At 43.2% G+C, this 20,195-nt stretch overlaps 1 protein-coding gene across 1 annotated transcript in view; it reads left to right on the top strand.

Annotated features, from left to right (window-relative positions):
• Positions 1–19,821, top strand: part of LOC146796799 (ER membrane protein complex subunit 3-like) — a 65,622-nt gene extending 45,801 nt beyond the window's left edge. The window contains exons 3-8 of the mRNA XM_085629513.1: positions 2,082–2,175; positions 5,277–5,381; positions 6,136–6,217; positions 8,204–8,283; positions 16,961–17,043; positions 18,874–19,821. Coding sequence (XP_085485639.1) covers positions 2,082–2,175; positions 5,277–5,381; positions 6,136–6,217; positions 8,204–8,283; positions 16,961–17,043; positions 18,874–19,005 — 576 coding nt within the window. The 3' untranslated portion in view covers positions 19,006–19,821. The remainder of the gene's footprint in view (positions 1–2,081; positions 2,176–5,276; positions 5,382–6,135; positions 6,218–8,203; positions 8,284–16,960; positions 17,044–18,873) is intronic.
• Positions 19,822–20,195: the final 374 nt, after the last annotated feature.

Raw genomic sequence — 20,195 nt, 5'->3', positions numbered from 1 at the left:
TGCCCTACATTTCATCTTCCTGTTGATGTCATTCACCACCCATAGCTTCACCCTAACAGTAGATTCTTGTTAATTTGGTGCCCTCCGACTCCTCAAAGTCCGGCTTTTTGATGTTGTGCATAGATTGCTAGTACTACAGCAGACAGCCTCTTTGATGGCTTGTGGCATGCTATGAAATTACTCGGCTCTATAGAAAGGATAAAGGGGAAGGTTGTGGAGCATTGACGCTTGACTGCTGAAGGGTGAAACATGTTATGATTTCATTACCAATTAACAGATGTTAATTTTCCTTTTAATGACGTAATTATCTATTTTTTTTAGCCGTCCAACATATGTTATAATACGTAGGGTGGCTGCACCTCATTATCGGGGCCAAATTTAAACAAGTAACCACTATTGGTACAAGCAGGTACTATAGTAGGTACACCCAGGTAACAATGGAGTGAGTCTGATGCAGTGGATTGTTCTTCAGTAACACCGAGGCTGTGGTTGCAGTCGAGCTGTCTGGTCACTTTGTTGTGGAAAGATGTTATGGGATTAATAGCAGATCAAAAAGAGTTGGAGAGGAAGTTGGACTGACTGAATTGATGGGTGGATACCAGTACCTGAAGTAGGCAGACCCATTGGCATACATCTGTATGCCATGGTGGGCAGAAGCAACATGTGACTGACAGTCTGAACAGACCAATGGATGAAGAAGGCTAACCAAGCTGGTCCTTTGCCAAACGATTTAAAAAAAAAAAGCACTGGTACAGTATAGAGGGAAGCCTGCATTCCTTTGTCTGTGCTGTTTGCGATGCAGGTTTTCAATTGCTGCCTAATTTATTACACCTGATGTTAATGCCAGTGGAGCCCACACTGCTGCCTGTACTGTTCCTGGTCTCTAAGGACAGCTTGCACTGTTGTTGCTTATGCTCTACTGGAGGGTGGCATAGAAGCGTACATACATGCCCATCGTCGTGAATTGAGATGGTGCTGCTTTCCCATGCTGTACCGGTTCTGAATGTGTTTTAGTTTCAGTACAGCTTTTCACTATCCAAATGGCAGAGCAAAGGTTTTGTCAATATTTGTTTTAGTTAGCCAAAACAAAAATATAGCCCAGTGTGAATTTTGGCTGTATAGTGACACAGCAACAAGGTTTTCGTGACATATTTGCTGGTTATTCTATCTCCTTCGGCTATATCGCCTCCACTACAATATGGGGCATTGCATTGTTTTGGGGTGGATACGTTTTCTGTTGCGCTTCTTTTTATTTTTTATTAAATAGCCCTTATCTATTACTAATTTATCTAAGACACTTGATCCTAAAAAGAGTGGTGGGTGGAGGAGTGTCAGGAGAGGAATTTTACTGACTCTCTACCCCCCACAAATGACACGTACCAATGTATTGATACAAAATTGGTTGCAGTCACTCAGTTCTGTAATATTAAACAGTGTATTCTTCCTTCATTCACCTTTTTTCTCTTCGCTTTCTTTTTTATCCTTATCCTGTTATTCTTTTCATCCCTGTAATCTTTCTTTTTCATCTCCTTCCTGTACTTTTTCTAAGTGGCATTTAACCCCTTTCTTTGTTTTTGTTTCCCTCTCTCTTGTACCCCTCGATGATTTTCCCACCCCACCTAACATTTTTTAATCATTCCCTCCTGCATATCCCATCTTTCATGTTCCTTTTTGGTTCCATCCTGGCACATCTTCCCATTTTCTCTTTACCACATATTGCCCTCCCTCTTGTACCATAACTGTCCCCGCTAATATTTCCATTCTCGAACGCCCTTGTGCGCCCTATGCCTTGCTTTTCCACATGTTGTTTTTATTCACCATCATGTCTCTCTTCATTTTGTCCTTGCACTTAACCTCTGTTTACGTCTCCCTGTATCCCATTCTCACACTCTCTCATCCCTTGCTTTCTTTCCTGTCCATGCTTGCTACTTCTAACTTCTGCCTCTTTTCCATGGGGTTATTTCGCTTTTCTTGGCCTGTTTTTCTCTCCCTTGTTTTCTCCTATATTCTCTCTTCTTATTTTTATTATTCCTACTCGATGTGGCCTGCATTAATTTTTCTTTCAAAAACACTCCCTGCAGTCCTTTGTGATGAGGAAGCATTACTTCAATGATGCTGAGACTGGATTTTTCAAGAAGACAAAGAGGAAGGTTGCTGCTAAGAATCCTATGACAGGTGCGTCTGCTTGACTATGGAGGATGAAAGTTACCATGCAATCAGCAATGACTGTAAGCATTTAGATCATTGATAATGTAGGTTTTCTACAGCTTTGTCACTGTTTACCTTCTATCGTTTTGGAATTGGCAGAAGAAAATCTTTTCACCCGATGATGGTCAAGTACTTTTCTCCATGTGTGTCCCTTATTTTTTGGCGTTGCCTCAAAATTTATCTTCGATCCAGGCAGGAATGGTTTCTTTGGAAAGGGCTTTCCAGATGTCTTAATCAAAATTGTGGGCAGGTTGGATTTGTAATTTTTCCTGTGTCATATATCGAGTGTGTTCCATTCTATAGTGTTGCATTGCCAGATAGCTGCTTGTGATGGCGTCTTCTCTGTTCTGGCAAAATCTCCTTTCTACTGACCAGACTTCTTAAACCCACGTTAGAGCCACATGTCTCTAGCCACCATTGTTTCCCACGGAAGAGTATTCTTAGAAAAGGGTAGAGAACAGACACTGCGGGAGTTGCAGAAATGTATTCAGGCTCATGGCATTTGGTGACAGTTTGGGTTCAAAGCTGTCAGTGCTCTTTCCATTGAGCCAGGTTTGTACTGTTTCTTGTTTGTTGTTCTCCGCAATCAACAGAAATTCAGTTTTTGTCGAGTTGGTTTTCATGTAGGTGTAGGACATCAGGTCTGGATAATGTACTGGCAGTGTGTGAGGTGCTGGATGTCTGAAGCAAGGAGGGCTTTCAAGTATAGCTGTGTGTCATCTGTATATTGGTGATTCTTGATGCTGTTATCTGTGAGTAGAACACCTAGTGGCTCTTTGTATAGGCTGGAGATGGCAGGAGACAGTATGGAACACTAGGGGACTCGCAGGTGATAGGGATCTTAGTGAATAAACTTGTGTCTGCTGGAAAGAGGAAGAACCAGTGAAAGACATTGCCAGTGAATCGTATTCGAGACTCCCGGGTGCATATGAGGGTGGGATGGTAGACTGTGACAGCAGAGAGGTCCAGCAATATCAGGAGGTAGGAGTCCTCTTCATCTGTGGTCAAGAGGGCATTTTCTACATTGCGAAAGGTAGCTGTCGCCGTGCAACAGCATGATCTGAAGCCAGACTGGCAGTTGTGCAGGAGATGGTTATCACTGCTCTATCTTGGATTTGTACACAGACTGCTTTTTAGTACTGGCTGTGAGAGACCTAATATGAGCTTACCAGGAACATAAGGAGGCTTGCATCCTGCCTTTTGCTTACTATTGGTTGTCTGTACTGTTCCTCTCATTTGTCTGGATCTTATTCAATGGCATGTCTGCACATTGTGTCTGTTCCTCCCCTGGAGCATTGCCAATTTACTTGTGTCCTTCCACTTTTAGGAGACAACTTTTTTCTTTTGTCTGTAGCGGTCAACGAGAGTGTGTGTGTTTTCCGTCTATCTTCATAGTGTGCTTCTCTTTCCTCCTCTGCCTTCCGTGTTGCTTTCTCTCACTGCTTGTGTGCTTCTCTCCTGGCTTTCCATCCTTGTGCTTCTCCCCACCACTCTGTTGCACTGCCTTTCGTTTGCATATCTCCCCACATGCTCCATGTTGCTCTCTTGCCCATTCGCTGTTACCATCCTCCACCCATATGTCCCTGTGTTGTTTCCCTCCATCTGTGTGCCCAAGTGTTGCTTCCTTCCACCTGTGTTCCCTTGTATTGCTTCCCTTAATCGGCGCAGCCCTATGTTGCTCCCCCCCCCACCACTTGGGCCCCACCCTCGCCCCATGTTGTTTCTACCCCTCCTCGCTGGGTGGTGTTGCTTTCCCATACCATTTAGTTTCTTTTTCTTTTTATTTACCAATCCAACTCGGATTGGTAAATTAAAAAAAAAAAAAGTCATTTTGTGGTACATCCGCCTACAAAATGCCATTGGTGGCCCGGTCATAAGCTTTGTGTTTTTTTTATTATTCTATAGTCATGCAGCACAGTATCGAAGATGCTGACCAGCATTGCAAAAATGTATTTATTTTTAAATTGGGAAAGCCAAAAGTTCTCAAAGGCAAAACCTGTTGGTTTTACCAGTGCTTGTTCAGTAATTTTGCTGATGAATCGTGGGTGAGTGATGGGCTGGTAGTTGGTGAGGTTTTCAGGACCTAGTTAGTGTAGGATTTTCTTTTTTTTTTTTTTTTTTTTTTAAGGGGGTGAGAGGATCTAGCCTGTCTTGAGAGCTTCTGGGAAGATGCCTTGAGTGAGAGAAGCATCCACAACCATAAATAGGGATGAGAGAGTGTTCCCAGAGAGAGATTCAATGAAGGATAAGGATATGACATCTCCGTAAGAAGTGGCTTTCAGAGTTTAGTAAGTCTGCGTTGAAGCAGGCTTGGCATTGTTGATTTGTTGTCTGATAGTCTGAATTATTTCACTGAAGAAGAGGTGAAGGCATTGCACCTGTCTGTAGAGTAAAGAATGGCAGATGGTTGATTTGGTGTTCGGTTGCCCTGAAAAGTGATCTGCTTCTATTGGTGGCTTCATTCATGGAGGTGATGTAGTACTTTGCCTTGGCCGATGTTAAGAGCTGTTTGCATGTTGTGCGCAGGGACTTTAGTATCCTGGGGTCATTGGGAGTTATTCTTTTTAATTTCATTTTCTTTCCTGTCTGTGAATGAATTGTCAGCAAGCTCTTTATAGTGCCTTGGCGCTGAAGGCTTTGGATTGTACTTGCATGGCGTAATTGGGACGTGGATGTTCACGTAGCTTTCCAAAAGGTGTTGAAGTTGTTTGGAAGGTTGTTGACTTTAGACTTGGATTTGTTAGGGTGAGATATGAGTTCATGCATTAAGTTGTCTATGGAGCAGTCTTTGAAGAATATCAAGATTTGGTCTTCTCTTTTGTGTTGACCTTGGTTTATTGACAGAATGCTGAGCAGATAGCTAGGGGTGACAAAGTAGTCAGTGCAGGGATATGAGGGGTTTGCATTGGATTGTTGGTGGTGTTGAAAAGACTATCTAAGCCACTGGGCCATGAGCCAGTAAGTTTCTCACTCTGCAATTTGCTCACAGGCATCCAATATGCTAATGCTCTCCTTCTCTACTATGTATTCACTCATTTCCCCCTTCTGCCGGACCCCTTCTGTTTCAGATCCCACTATGGTGACCGAGATGATGAAAGGAAATCTTACCAACGTGCTCCCTATGATCCTGATTGGTGGCTGGATCAACTGGGCCTTCTCTGGGTTTGTGACCAGTAAGTATTGCTGTCTGGCACTCTTCTACTACCAGGCAAAATATGAGCCCTGGTGCTCCCAGTTATAACTATGCTGCGCATATGGTACAATGCTAAAAATGATTTATCTCCGTTGAGAGGCCTCTGGAATGTCTAGTCCTCTTATTGGTCTAGGCTAAGATCAGTACCTGCTCTACACTTGGTTTCCAAGTACTCATTTTACATCCGCATGTGTCCGTTAGAAATGCAAGTGGGCCTCTGAATCTCAAAATGCAGTTTCAAAAATACAAATTGTAAAATTGTATCTGAAAGAACTCCATGGTGACTGGCTGCCTTTAATATGAGCTGTGCCCAAAAGCGCTTTTGCATCATAAACAAATCAACTCTTTTACAAACTATTCAATTAAAGATATCCATCATTTTGTGCATTCTGTATTCAAACACATTTTAAAATGTAGAGCGCCTTTCTTGTGACCTGTAACCAGGGGAGTCTAAAAGTGCACTGCACATTAATTAGTAACGAATTTCCAAGACCACTTGCAGGGAACAGTTGTACCCGAATAACCTGCGCAGTTTCTATAAATAGAGGTTTACCACCTTTCCTGCGAAATGTAACGGCAGGCAAAAGACTGCACATCAGTACAGTATATACAGTCCAAAGTAAAATCCAGAGCAGTTCGACAAAGACACAGTGGCCTCTTCAGAGGAGTACATGCAGACCTGTGATGTGCACTTAACCTTCTCCTAAGGTACTCGCTTTTTGTATCCTCTGCAGCAAAGGTTCCTTTCCCGCTGACCCTCCGCTTTAAGCCGATGCTACAGCGTGGGATTGAGCTGCTTTCCCTAGATGCATCCTGGTAAGATCTGGAATACATGTATTGAAATGCTCGCCGACTTGTATTTGGATGGAAGTGTTTCTGCTGCTGTTTCGATGATAGTCCCAGCTTAAGGAAATATGTACGCTTGGCCTACCCGTGTCTAGACGGGGGTCTTTGCTTTAGAAAATAGGGAGTGTTGGCCTTCTTCTTGTTTTGGATTTGAGTATCTGCTGTTGCAATGGAGGCAAGTACGCATGATTTTGAGTGCCTAATGACGCAGACGGCACCTGTATCTGTCAAGGTGTACTGGTCATTTTTATTTGACATAAGACGTTAGCCATTTTATATAGCCCACATTTACCAAAAATTAGTATTGAAGCATCTTAAATGAGGAACAGCTCAACAAACGATATAACCCAGAGAAGCCGATTAAACAATAGCCACACTGGCAGCAGTTCTTGGAGCATGACCGGACACCTCTAGTAACTCGAAAAAATTGGTTCTCATTAAAATTGATGGCTAAATGGATGGGGTGAAGTGAGAAGTTGTGGTGGTACTGAAGAATTAGCATTTTCCTGACGCCCTACCGAGGATTTTGGCACTTTTGATACATTTCCCATGGCCCTAGAAGCATGAAGGTAACCTGTGGAGCTGGGAAAACCTGTGGGCTGTTTCGTAGCAGAGCTGTTTTAGGTGTGGTCTGAATCCCCAAATCGTTGCTGTAGGCTAACCTTGTTTATGAAAAATGACAAGCCATTATCAGAGCATTTTCAAAGACAAATAGTAGAAACCTGAATACAAAGCAGAGACCTAACAATATATAGTCAATCCCTACACAATCCTACATTGTCTATTGAAATATCCTCAACTACCTCAGCTCTCTTGTCAGCAGTTCAAGTCCATGGGAGCATTGCACATTCATTCTTCAGTGTGTTTGTAGTATTGCATTCTCCTTGGTAGCAATTAAAACATAAAATACTTACACATTTTTGCACTTAGTAAAAATATCTCTAAACAGTTTTCGAAACGTGTTTAAATGGCATCACTGGTTTCTCAGGTTATTCATAAGAAGAAGTTGTGAACCAGACACGTTCTAAAACACAACAGTAGAAATGTAAAGACAGTTTTTCAAAGTCGCCTAAACATATTTTAAACAGTCATTTCTCTTGCATTCATCCAACACAGCTCGCCTAACATTTGAATAACATTACCATGTATTTACTGCCACATTTTCTTTCTTGTTTGATACACAAATTTTTATACTTATGATAATCAAACATATTAAACGATCACAAGCAATCACAATCATATTCTAAATATTTGATACATAAACCCATATTGTACTTGGCAAAGGTCATACATTATCTGAGCACCGAACAAGCCTCCATGTCTTTTGGTGACCGTGGAAGAGGCGTCTAGGGAATTGTTTCCACATACTTACATTTGGGTGAGAGCTGCTCTGGCTTAATTGTGTTTGGGCAACGGTATCTTTACTGGCACAAAGATAGTTTTATTTACCAGCTTGCTTGGATGAATCTGTTAGCTTGTAGGGAATCAAACTGGGCAGCAGGTATGTGGGAATGGCAGGTAGCGGGTCGAAACTGGTAGAATCTGAGTTCTGAAACCGTTTTACTTGGGCGAAGCTTCTCTGTTTATAGAGCACCTATTTGGGACGGGATATTATTAGCAGACTAGGCTGTGTCTAAATGTTGGTCAGAGTTTGATCCGAGGCCCCCATGACGGGGAAAAGAGCTCCAGGGCTGTAGTGGGCAGCCTTGGCAAAATCAGTTTTGTTTAAGGCAGAATATGTACTGCAATATGTGACACACTGCAGTAAAAAGTGTTGTGGCGATGCTTTGAAGAATCAGCCTGGGAAATAGAAAGGATTAATGACCAGTTGGTCTTCATCACCTGGCACTGTGTATGTCTGAATCTATGTGAGAACTGTGTCCACCCTCCTTCTGTATCCAAGTCTATGCTGCTATATATTAAATTCATCAAAATGCCTCACTTCTTTCCTTTTAGGGTGAGTTCAGCCTCGTGGTATTTTCTCAACGTTTTCGGCCTCCGCAGCATGTACAACCTGATCCTGGGACAGGATAACGGTAAGTCCAGAGTGAGGAAAGTTACCCAGGTGACTGGTTGTCAGCGAGGGGGGAAACAGCCGTTCACAGCAGTGCATGTTGTCTGATCTTTTAATTACTCCTGGTGCATCTTGTGCACCCAGGCCCACCACAAGGCAAGCTGCTTCCACTGCCCCTCTTAAGACCGGGTTAGGAAGTCACTTTTATACTAAATTATAGTTTTAAAGAATCATTGCAAAACATCATAAATGATTGTGACTCTTTAAAACAAATAATCCTAGTGCATTGAAAACCTGAAATGATGAGTCTTACACGATGCACAGAACTGCTACTGCACCTAATCTGTGGCAGGTGAGACTTCTACTCTTGAGCACAGCTTGACTTTATGTATTTAAGAATGTACAGGAAGGTAAAAATGATGTCATTAAAAACGAGAACTTGCAAAAAACGGTTGAAGAGTGAGAAAATTACTTCACTATCCTTATAAGTTGAGTATATTTTAGTCTCAGATAAAAAACGAAACCCTCACTGTCAGCTCTGAGAATACAACAAAAATCTTCTTGGGTTTGTACTTAAAGCTTTATAAACTAAGCTTAAATGAAGACGATAAATGTTTGGAGATACAAACAAGATAATGCAGGCCACCTTCGTATGTGTAGCTGTAATCTAATTATAGATTTGTGGAAGGAGATATTCACCAAAGGAAGGTTAATCACAAATTTAATCCTCCAGCTATCTTCTTTACTACCGCAAAATGACCCTTCTTCTGCACGTTAAGTGATCCTAAGAGTGCGTAAGTGAAGCGCTTGCCAAAAGAGTCATCCTTTGTTAATGGAAATTATTAAAGACGCTTTGTATGGATGATTGGGTTGCTAACTTGCCACACAAGTGAATATGGAGGAAATCTCCATCAGGCAGACAAATAAAAAATGCACATTCATTTCCATCTGGTCTAAATACCTAAGCGTCTGTGCTTAACATTTTGCATCAGTCACACTTTGGGTAACAATTGAATGTGTCTATAATAATACTGATATTTGTAGAGCGCGAACAGCTACCTCACGAGGAGGTGTCCCGGCGCTATAGACCGCTGGGGAACCCGTCCTGGCTATCCCTGTGAGATGGTCCCTTTCTGGGTATCTCCAAGGTGAAACCAGGCATCCCCAGCGTCTGTGGGGGGCCGTTGTAGAGATGAGGCAAGCTTAATGCCCAGAGTTGCCGAGTGTGTTCCTGGTTAGAGTAGGTACCGAGGCGAGAATTATCGAATCCGTTTTGACCCTGGTCCACGACCCTGCCGCGTCGGGAATTGAACCCTGGTCCCTGGCCAATTCTCTGCTTACGGGTCTGCCGCCTCTAACCAGTGAGCCACACCTCTCTACAATACAGGATTATCAAAACTGAGCTTTGCAGTTCAGGTCCAGGCTGAATTTTATATACATTTTTGTAGTCTAGTTTTGAATTTTAGTTATTACTGTTTTCTTTTAATTGTGTATTTTCACTTTTGAATATTTTATTCTGATTAATATTTTCTTTAATACATTATTTGACAAGTATTGGCTAGGCAGACAGTGCTTAGTGGATCAAAGCTCTTGATGGTCATTAATTTGAGAGTTAACCAGTTATGCACATACTAATATGCACGCACTGGCTTGCAGAGCTCCATCGGGTACTGCGTCCAACTTAAATTGGTGCCAATGCAGACCACAAAGGACGGGAGAAATTAACTTAAGGTGAAAGACCTGTTTCGGTACTTGTACTGAAACAGCCATTTTCTGAAAACCTGAAGCTTTTACTCTGATGTTAAGGATGATTAAACGCAGACAGGCTACACTGGGTCAACATACAAGGCTCAGACACAAGTACCTATAAAATACTTGACACACCAATCCATTGGAATTTGGCTAAACCACAGATGCAGTTGTAGTACACCATCTTTACCGGTAATTACATATGAAGGTCCAGGTCAAAATATTTCTCGACTGGGAAATTCCTGACTGAATTAATCTATGAAAATGTTTGAGCTCCTCTCTGCCCATCATCCAGTAGCCCTTACATGCCACAATATTCACCCTGACTTAACTGGCTTGCTATCTGCCTCATTAAAAAAAAGTTTTATTGGATTTCTTTAATACAGACATGATATATTAACCCAATCACACATTAGCACAATAAGATATCAGTATTTCTGAGAGCATGTTTACATTGCATTTCAATATTAAACAAGTTATTACGTGGTAAAGCATCGCTTGCAACTGCTTCTTCACGTTAATAAATATGCTTTGTATCTCTTATTCGCTACTCGCTGCCTCGGATTACAATAGACACCGCTGCTTTGCAAATTTACATTGTAAATACAACTCCCAGCTGGAAAATGTATCATTGCGATCTACCTCGTACTGATTTTATTTCATAATATGCTTTGGATGCGGTTTCCCAGCGGCATTGCGTAGAAGTTGATCAACCAGAGAAATAGAAGTGACCCACACAGTGCCCAGAAAAAAGTGGTTAGTTGAGTGATGCTTGGGAACCCAAGGCTACTTGCAGAGTACCCTCCTCTCACAGGAACAAGGCCCATTGCAAATGCCTCCTATCTCTCCTCTTCCAGTTTCCATAAGCTTTATTTTTGACAATTGTTTTGGCACTATTGGAGTTATTCTTGCATGGCACAACATAATTCTTTCCTATAATGAACCTCTGTAGAAGATCAACCTTTGTAGCGCTAAGTCTCTTCTAGATTCAAATTCTGTGCATAATTTATTTATCTAGTGGTTGAGTCCAGGAGTGTTACAGTATAAAACGTTTTTCTGTCTTTGATGGCTGTCGGCCTAGCCGGAGCTAGAGTATGATCTTAATCATAAGCCCACAGATCCCTATTACGTGACTGCCATGTTGCATTGTATTTTTCTGCTGTGGGGGACGAAGGTGTACCAAGAGAGCTCTAGAGGAAAATTATGACACATCATCAAGTGATAAAACCAACCTGCAAAAAGACTCATCCTTCACATTGAAAAAGCTTGCAGTCGAAGGAGTTCATGAGTCTTCCCTTCTTTCCAGGTCTAAAGAGAAAGCCACCTGTAAGGAGTTTGCTAAAGACTTTGACTCAACTTCAGGGTACGATCAGCTTGAGAAGGGAAGGAGTGACAGGCACACTCGAAAGTTAAGTCCTAGAGAGACAAGGAAGCCTCCAACATTGTTGACATCGAGAGGAACAAGAGAGCACTGGAGGCACAGATAGAACTGCTTGTCAAAAAGAAGAGGGCCTTCAATTAATCTATGGAGCAGTATAACATACCTGTTCCCCTAGGCATTAAAAGACCTAGACAGGATTCAGAAACATTTTAAGCTGCAGAAACCCCACTGGAGGTAGAAGCAGGTCCGGAATATGGGGAAGGAAGGTTCATGTATACACAACAAAAGCCAAAGGAGGCAGACCTTGAGGTATATGACGAAGAAGAGACACTTTGGGAGGTCGTTGAGGCTGTCTCTTGTCGGAGAATGTAGACCTCTATCCCTCAGGACCCTCTCCCCATATGACATTATTGCATATCACAGGGTGATTAAGAGAGCTGCAGAATCCTTTAGAGTATAAGTGGAGGACGTGGAAAGGGAAGACGCCTGTTTTCTTTTAGAAACCATCAGCCATGAATATAGAAAAAAGCTATTTTTACCTATACTCCCTTGTGTCAAGGGAGAGCGGTCCTTTAGAAACCTCCATCTCCCAGCACATTTATCCCTAGGATAGAAAAGAAATGCAGAAAATCAACTCTAGAGCCTAAGTACATGTAGTTTTGTGTGGAGCAAGACTCTCCAGTAGTGTCCACTGCGAGGAAGAGAACCATGTCCCCAGCGTCGTACTGTTTGCCACCGGACAAGCCAGGATACTAGAAGGCTAGAAGCAGCGCACAGAAAGATGGAGAGGGTAGCGGCTACATAGTGGTGTACTGCTAATTCACATGCCCTTCTAAATAAATGTAATCACTAATAATGGGAAACCATTGAAGAACTAACATCACACCTTCCAGAGGAGTACCAAAAGTGCGCTTCTGAAGACATAGAGAATGGGAAGCACATAGCCAACTCTTTAAGTCTTTACTAGACGCAGCTGACACTCTGAGTGGACAATTGGCTACAGGAACTGTAACGAGGAGACATGCCTGGCAACTCATTTCAGGATTTATGCCCGGAGTATAGGGCAATATTATTGATATGGCTACAACACGAAACGGTCTCTTTGGACCAGAGGTAGATAATAGTTTAGAGGGCATGAAAAAGTAAATGAAAAGGCTAAAGTTGCAGGAGTATTGCAAACAGGCCTAAAAGAGGAGGCATCATATATAAAAGAGAGCAAAGAAGAGAAACTCATTTCCACGTCCCCAAAAACACCTACAGGTGCTCACTTTGGGCAGACACAACAGTGACAGCTGCAGCACGAACAAAGCAAGAGGTTTTTTTGTGCCTGAGGCAGCACCTCCAGAGGAGCAACGTCACAATCGACCAAGTAATTCACTGGAACCCCCACCCTCTCTGGTCACACTATACTGGTGGGGGGTGGGGGGCAGAGAGCTAAAGGGTTTCCATGACAAGTGGAAGTCCATCACCACGGACAAATGTGTGCTAAACCTAATAAAGTATGGGTATTGCATACAGTTGATACAAACCCTTCCCACAAAATGCCCAAAACTAAAAACATTAAAGAGCGAGAGGTATTCCAAAGAGATGCAAAGGGACTGTTGGAAAATGAAGCAAAAAAAATTGTACCCAAAAAAAAAAAAAAATACGGCATGCACTCTGTATTTTCTTGCTTCAAAGCAAGACTTAAAACCTGCAGCCAATACTGGACTGGAGGTTTGTCAACAGATTTGTCAAGACACAAAGGTTCCAGATGGCATAATTACAGGAGTTTATTCCCCTGTTGAAAGAAAAGGAATTGCTGGCAGCTGTAGGTCTAAAAGATGCTTACTTCCACACCCCCATTCACCCCTCAGACTGAAAATGCCGCTGGTTTCTGTAAAAGGGATGCATTGTCAGTTCAGGGTATTGCCCTTTGCGGGAAAAAATCTGCAACAAGGGTGTTTACCAAAACACTAGCAGTAGTTACAAGGATAAAAGTTATTATGTGAACAAACCCAAGGTTCTTACCGAAGGTGGTGTCACCCCTTTTACATCAAATAAACCATTATATCACTAGCCTTCTTTCAAAAACTCGCAAATGCAGCAACAATGACACTACTCTTGTTGGATTTAAAAAGGGTGATAATGTACTACATTCAAGTAACAAAAAAAGTCAGAAAATATCTACAGTTTTTCGTGGCACGCTATACACAAGCTCTGGGAGCAGCCATAAACAAGATCACCATGGCCAGATGGATGATATGAACTATTGAGCATTGCAGCGGTGTGGCCAAGCTAGACAAAGCCAAGCGCTTATTCTGCTACAAAAAAAGGAGCTAAGCTCTCTTTCATGGCCAATGTATCTTTGCAAGATATCAGCAAAGCGGCTACATGTTCATCGGAGCACACCTTCACAAAACACTATGTTGATAATCCATACTTGTGAAGCAAATAGTGGTTGGGCAATCCATATTCAAACAGTTATTCTCATCTGCTCCTTCCACAGGAGGAATAACACTTCTAGATTCACATGCTGTGCGCAGGTTAATGTAGAAGAGACTATGCTGCAAAAGAAACCAATCACTTACCAGAAATGATAGTTTGACAGCTTCTACAGTCACTTGCGACCCTCAAACCTTCCCAATAAAGGAGGGGAAGCAGTGGAGAACAATAAGTAAAATTTAAAAAAAGGGGGCTCCTAAATTGTTTGGGGGCGTTACAGTCTTGCAGTTGATGTCAGACTCTGGTTCTGCCTATGTCGACATTAACCAAAGATAGAAAAAAGTTCAATCAATCAGGTTGCTTGTAAGGGTCTCAAGGTGCTTGGGGGGGGGGGGGGGGGGGAGGGGGGTTGGCAGCTGCTCTGCTGGAGGCGCTGTGGTTCAGAGTCGGGTCTTAAGGTCCCTTCTTAATTGCGGCAGTGACGGTGATTGCTTGAGGTGGAGAGACAGGGTGTTCCAGGTCTTTGCTGCGAGGTAGGAGGATCTTCCTCCAGCCGTGGTCTTGCGGATATGTGGGATGGTACCCAGGGCCAGTGGAGCATAGTGGCGGTCTCTGGTGGGTGAGTGTAATGCGAGGCCGTGGTTAAGGTATGCAGGTCCCACGTCTTTTAGAGCTTTGTAGAGCTTGATGGTGATTCTTTTGTTGACTGGGAGCCGGTGGAGGTCTCTCAGGTGGCCGGTGCTGTGGCTGCGGCAGGGGATGTTCTGGCGGAGACGTTCTGAATGTTCTGCAGTTTCTTGAGGAGTTGCTGGGTGATGCCGGTGTAGAGTCTGTTGCTGTAGTCGATTCTGCTGCTGATGAGTGTGTGGGTGACTCTGGAACAGTGGTAGTCGGACCCTGTATTCGGCTAGTGAGGAAGGGGCGGATCCATTCCAGGGCTTTGTCGTGGCTGCTGGTGTCATGGAGTCTTGTGCATAAGGTGTGGTGAGAGACTGTATCAAAGGTGGCTGAGAGGTCCAGGAGGATGAGGGCTGCAGTTTTGCATCGGTCGAGAGGGTGCAGATGTCTGTGGCGGCGAGGAGGGCTGTCTTGGTGCTGTGGTTGCTTCATAAGCCGGATTGGGAGAGGTCAGGAAGTGATTCACTGAGATGAATTCAGAATGTTGGGCGTTGATGACCTTCTCGGTGACCTTGGCTGGAAAGGAGAGAAGAGAGATGGGTCTGAAATTCTTGAGGTCCTTTGGTTCAGCAGGGGTTTTCTTCAGCAAGGGGTTGATCTTTGCGTGTTCCTGTCTTCCGGGAAGGTGGCGGAGGTGATGGAGCAGTTGATGGTGCGGCAGAGTTCGTGGGCAATGGTGGTGCCGGCTCTGTTAAAGATGTGGTGCAGGCAGTGGTCCGAGGGTGCTCCTGAGTGGATGCTCTTTATGATCTTGAGCGTGTCGGCCAGAAAGAGGGGAGTCCAGCTGAGAAGGGTCTGCTGGGGTCCAATGCTGTTGGGTGTGATGGTTGCGGGTGGGAGGGTCCTGGGTATTGAGGCTGTCAAAACTGTTGTATATCGCCTTAATCTTGGTGGAAGAAGGTGCCAAGGTTGTTGCTGAGGTCTTGGGGAGAGAGGGAGGGATGCCTGCTGTCTCTTTGCTGGGTCTAGCGAATTCTTTGACAACAGCTGTTGAGTGCACTGGTGTTGATCCTTTCTTGTAGGGCCGCATTCTTTGATGTTATAATGAGGCGGTGATGGTGGTTTTGAAGGCTGAGTGATCTTCTGGGGTTTTGCTGCTCCCCCTATGTCTTCTCGAGCCATCTACAGTTGCGTTTGGACTCGTGAAGGGCAGGAGAGAACCAGCTGGCTTTCTTGAGGTGTCGCTTGCCTGAGGTTTTCAGGCAGAGGCTATGTGCTGAGGTATTGGCGTCTGGATATCAGTGGGGAGGTTTGGCTGAGGCAGGTGGTGATCTGTTCTTCTGTGACATTGTTCCAACATCTGCGTGGGTAGCAGTGTGCGTGGTGATGTACGGTGTCTATGCTACAGCACATCCAGACCCCACCACTAGATGACGGCATTATGCACTCATGTAAATCTAGAAGCTCTTCAAACCCCAAAACCAGGATTATTGATAAGTATTTGGTTTCTGCAATATCCAGGACATGTGCAGGTTTTTATGCAGGCCGAAAATCTTAGCGAGGGCCATAAGAGAGCTATGGAACTTCATGGTATTTGAGATTGGTTTCGAGCTCAGCCTGCTTTACTACCATTCTGTTTCAACATGATTCTGCCCCGTTTTGTGAACTATATTGTGACCTTTTGATTACAAATACATAATGTTTTACAGTACATTAAACCCTCTTGCCTATCCCTGGCACCGTAAGTAGCAGGTGCTGCAATTACCATATTTATTGGTACTTGTTTTCTCAAATGTGGAGATTTCATTATGATCTTGTATATTTCCAAAGCAATTGTGTGCAAAGCGCGGCATAAAAAGAGTCTTATGATCAATTAAAAGATGAACAAATAACAGTAGGGTGAGAAGAGACAAATTCCATTGGCGGTTGTGGTACGAGAGGTTTCCTTTTCCTTTTCTGCAGGTCTACAGTGGAAGTGTGTACATGCATGATGTGCCTTGGTATGTCCCTTTAAAGTGGTTCCTAAAGGGGGCAATTGTAGTCCAGCCAATCACTGTCACTTCAACGCTGACAGGCTCAGATCTTTTAAGGCTTTAAGACTTTGCGAACTACAAAAAAACTCAGCAACCTTTCACTGGAGTGAAAACACACAGCATATCGGCGTTATGCATTGATTTATCAATACAATCCTTGTTGCTTTTAGATGTTATCACCTTAATTACTCACCATCCCTGAACTTAAGCCATTGTATTTCCTCCGGTTCCTTAGTACTGCAGGGTAGTACTTTTCCTGTAGTTTTAAAGCTACATTTATATTCTTGTTCCACCACAGACTCGTGTAGTGTTCCCAAGAGTTTGTAATAAGAGTTGGAGGTGCTAAAAGTACTCTGAGTGTAACAAACATTCAGAGGTTCTCTTAAAGCCAACAGATGCCATGCCACAAGAGCCATTGTGAAGTTTTGCCTAGCAGCATGTATTGGATCTTTGTAAGAGGCTTAAACATTTTCTTGTTTGCCATCTTGCTGCAGCTGCTGATCAGAGTCGCATCATGCAGGACCAGATGACGGGGGCTGCAGTTGCCATGCCTCCAGACCCCAACAAGGCTTTCAAGGTAAGACGGTGTGGTCTTAGGGATTTTAACATATCCTGCTGTGTCCATGAACCAACTAAGAAGTGCTGTGGCAGCTCACTTTCTTTCACAATGTATAACCGCACCTGTTAACGTAAACACATTTTAATAAATTATGCTTTCTCAAACATAACTGCACCTTGTATTGCATCACTTAAGGACTGCACAGGATGCCCTCCTCATGGTGATCAATCGTTCATAACAGTGCACAATAAATGTTTGTGTTCGATTGGACTTAATTGCACAAAAATGGCCTTGTATTACTTCGGACACGATTGCCCAGGGTTCCTGCTTTTGTCCTATTGAAGAGGGCTGTGCAGGACGTTCTCTCCCTAGTGTTCTAATCTACATGACTATGCAGAACACCTATTGTGTTCCATCACACTAGATTTCCTCTCGAGTCTTATTAGACACGACTGCTCAGAAAAACGCTTCCATCAGACATGATATGGTAGGTTGCCTCGTTATGTTTCATTATGCACAACTGCGCGGGGCTTCTCTTATTAGACAAAACACTGTCTTTGTGTATGGATGCCCCCCTCACTCCATGTCCTTGTGGACTTTGTTTCTAGTCCTGGACACCCATGTAACAGCTTAATGCATTTTGGTTATTGCAGTCTTTATTTACGTCTGCGGTACTAATTAGACTGACAGTTGTGATACCGCTGATAAGTGGACTTGAAGCCCAGGACTGAAAAATATGTGCACGGTGACATGGAGTGAGCTGATCACCCAAGGCTTGTGTTCCAGCAGTATGGACTGCTTAGATCAGTCATAACCATGAATGGTGCCCTCTTGTTTTCATCCCGACAGCAAAAATTTGACTGGTGGAAATGCTTGAATTAATATTAATCACTGGACTTCCCTTAAATAACATTCCAATTCATTGCGTTTTACTTAGTAACATTAACTCAGAATATGGTAGGCCGTCATCTGTAAAGTCCTGTCATGTAAGGGGCATTCCTATCTGAGCTGCTGGACACCACCTTGTGAGAGTGAAAACAAGGAAAGCAAGATGTATTTCATCCTTGTTGGGCCTTAACAGTGAGGTGCCTCTGGAGTCCCTACAGTAGAGAGAGCGCTGCAGCTATGCTTCCACTTTTTGCTTTCCTAGCCAGTTCTTGCATTTGAGTGCATAGGATTCATTTCTGTGTTTCTTAAGACAAGCCACCAACAAACAGTCTCAAATGTTTCATCAAACATGACTGCACATACTTGGCTTTGCTCCATCTGACATTGCCCACTCTCCCTATTAACATATGATCTGCACACCAAGATGTAACTGTATGTTTGAAGAAATGTTAGCACATTGAGTTACCAAGGAAACAAAGGGGGTCTCTGGTATAGTGTTAAACATGACCACCTCATAGTCTTGATCCCTAAAACAAGAAGGCAAATCCAAACACAAATATCTGAAGCCTTTTTTGTCTTCCAAGTAAAAATGATGGCAAGTAGGCGGTCATAGCTTATAAATAATCATCTTGTATGTTCTTTGGCTTGGCTGGCTGGCAATAGCCTCTAGTGCGGCAGTTTGAGGAGGCAGCCTACACCATTTTATTTTTTGATTTTACTGCTAGTGAATCCCGTGTGCTATTGATTATTTTCCTTGAATAAATTGGCTCCCACCTTTCCACCTCACTGCGGAGCCATCAGTATAATCCACTCCTGCTTGTTTTCCATTTTTGTGTATGGACAGATATCTACATTCAGAATGTATTACCAACAAATTGCACTGTCTTTTCCCTTCACGGTCTCTCTCTGTTCCTACTATACATAGAAGTAACCTGTGTTGTCTCTCTTGGACCTTCATAGGCAGAGTGGGAAGCCTTGGAAATTGTTGATCATCAGTGGGCTCTGGAGACCGTGGAAGATGAACTAATGGCGAAGGACTTGGACTTTGAGGGGCTCCGCAGTCGGGAGCCTATTGCCACCACACCCTTTTAAGGCTGTTGTCTCACCACTGCCCAGAATACAGTGACCACCAGGAAAACGTGCAGGAAGCACATCAGATAGTATTCAGAAGCACCTTCCTGCATCTGCCTCTTTATCTCATCCTACACATTAAAAGTGCACAAGACTGTGAGGGTGCCTGCATCTTTGGCTGGTCCCTTCTACACAATGCCTGATGAACCAGCACAGTATTTGGGGCCAAGTCGGACTCTCTGTTATGGTTTGCGGATTGGGAGAGTACCCAGGAACAACACACTGCCTTTGGTCTAATTTCCAGGGGTGCACTCTCCAATAGCTTGGACCTATTGTTCTCCTTTCTTCCAGCCATTCTAGGAAAAATGGCAGAACCTTTACTTCTGTGATTTCACAGGGATTTGATTGCCATTTTTAATGTAATTTTCTTTTCCTTTTAACACGGTTATGCGAATTCCAGGTACAGCTAGATTTGGTAGACTTGCATTAAGTCGTGAAGTGACCTTATCTCCGAGACCCTAGTCTTGCTTTTCTCTTGGAGGTCCTCGGAAAATATGCTACTATCATTTGTATTCCTGTGTCAGTATTTCATGAACTTACTGCTCTCTATTCTTCCAGTGCAGCATACCCCAAATGGTGCACGTTTGACAGAACATGTGTATTTGCCTATACAACCCAACCCTGCACCGTGGGTGCCCTGAACACCATAAAATATAAAATTGCTGGGTATTTGTGATAAATGACTGAAAGTACTCTTAATTCTAAAAATTGAGATAGTGTTACTTAATGTGCCAAAGTTGTGCCATTCTGTCATAAGCAATAAACTCTTAAATTTGTCTTTGGTGTCCTGATCTTTGTGTTATTTGGCTGCGACTCAAAAGCACTGGAAAGGGAAGTTCTTCACCAAGAGATGTGGATCAGATTCTGTAATCAAAAGATTCCTCCACACATCTGCCGCATCCCTGCGGAACACTGCCTTACCTAGCGATTCATCTCAAGAACATCTTACAAGTTATTGACGACACCGATTAACTTTATTATTCTCTACCAAAGCATAACCTCTGCAACCTATATTGCACTAGACATATTTGTACTATCCAATTATATACAACTTTGATGAATTCGTTGAAATAGAAAGGAACCCCCTAGCTAAGCAGCTATATAGAGATTAAAGAACAGTGAAATATAATTTGCAAAACTCCATCCTAGAC

Source organism: Triturus cristatus, chromosome 10 (assembly GCF_964204655.1).
Source record: "Triturus cristatus chromosome 10, aTriCri1.1, whole genome shotgun sequence".
In the NCBI taxonomy this organism is placed as follows: domain Eukaryota; kingdom Metazoa; phylum Chordata; class Amphibia; order Caudata; family Salamandridae; genus Triturus; species Triturus cristatus.
This window is presented reverse-complemented; position numbering and strand designations above follow the sequence as displayed.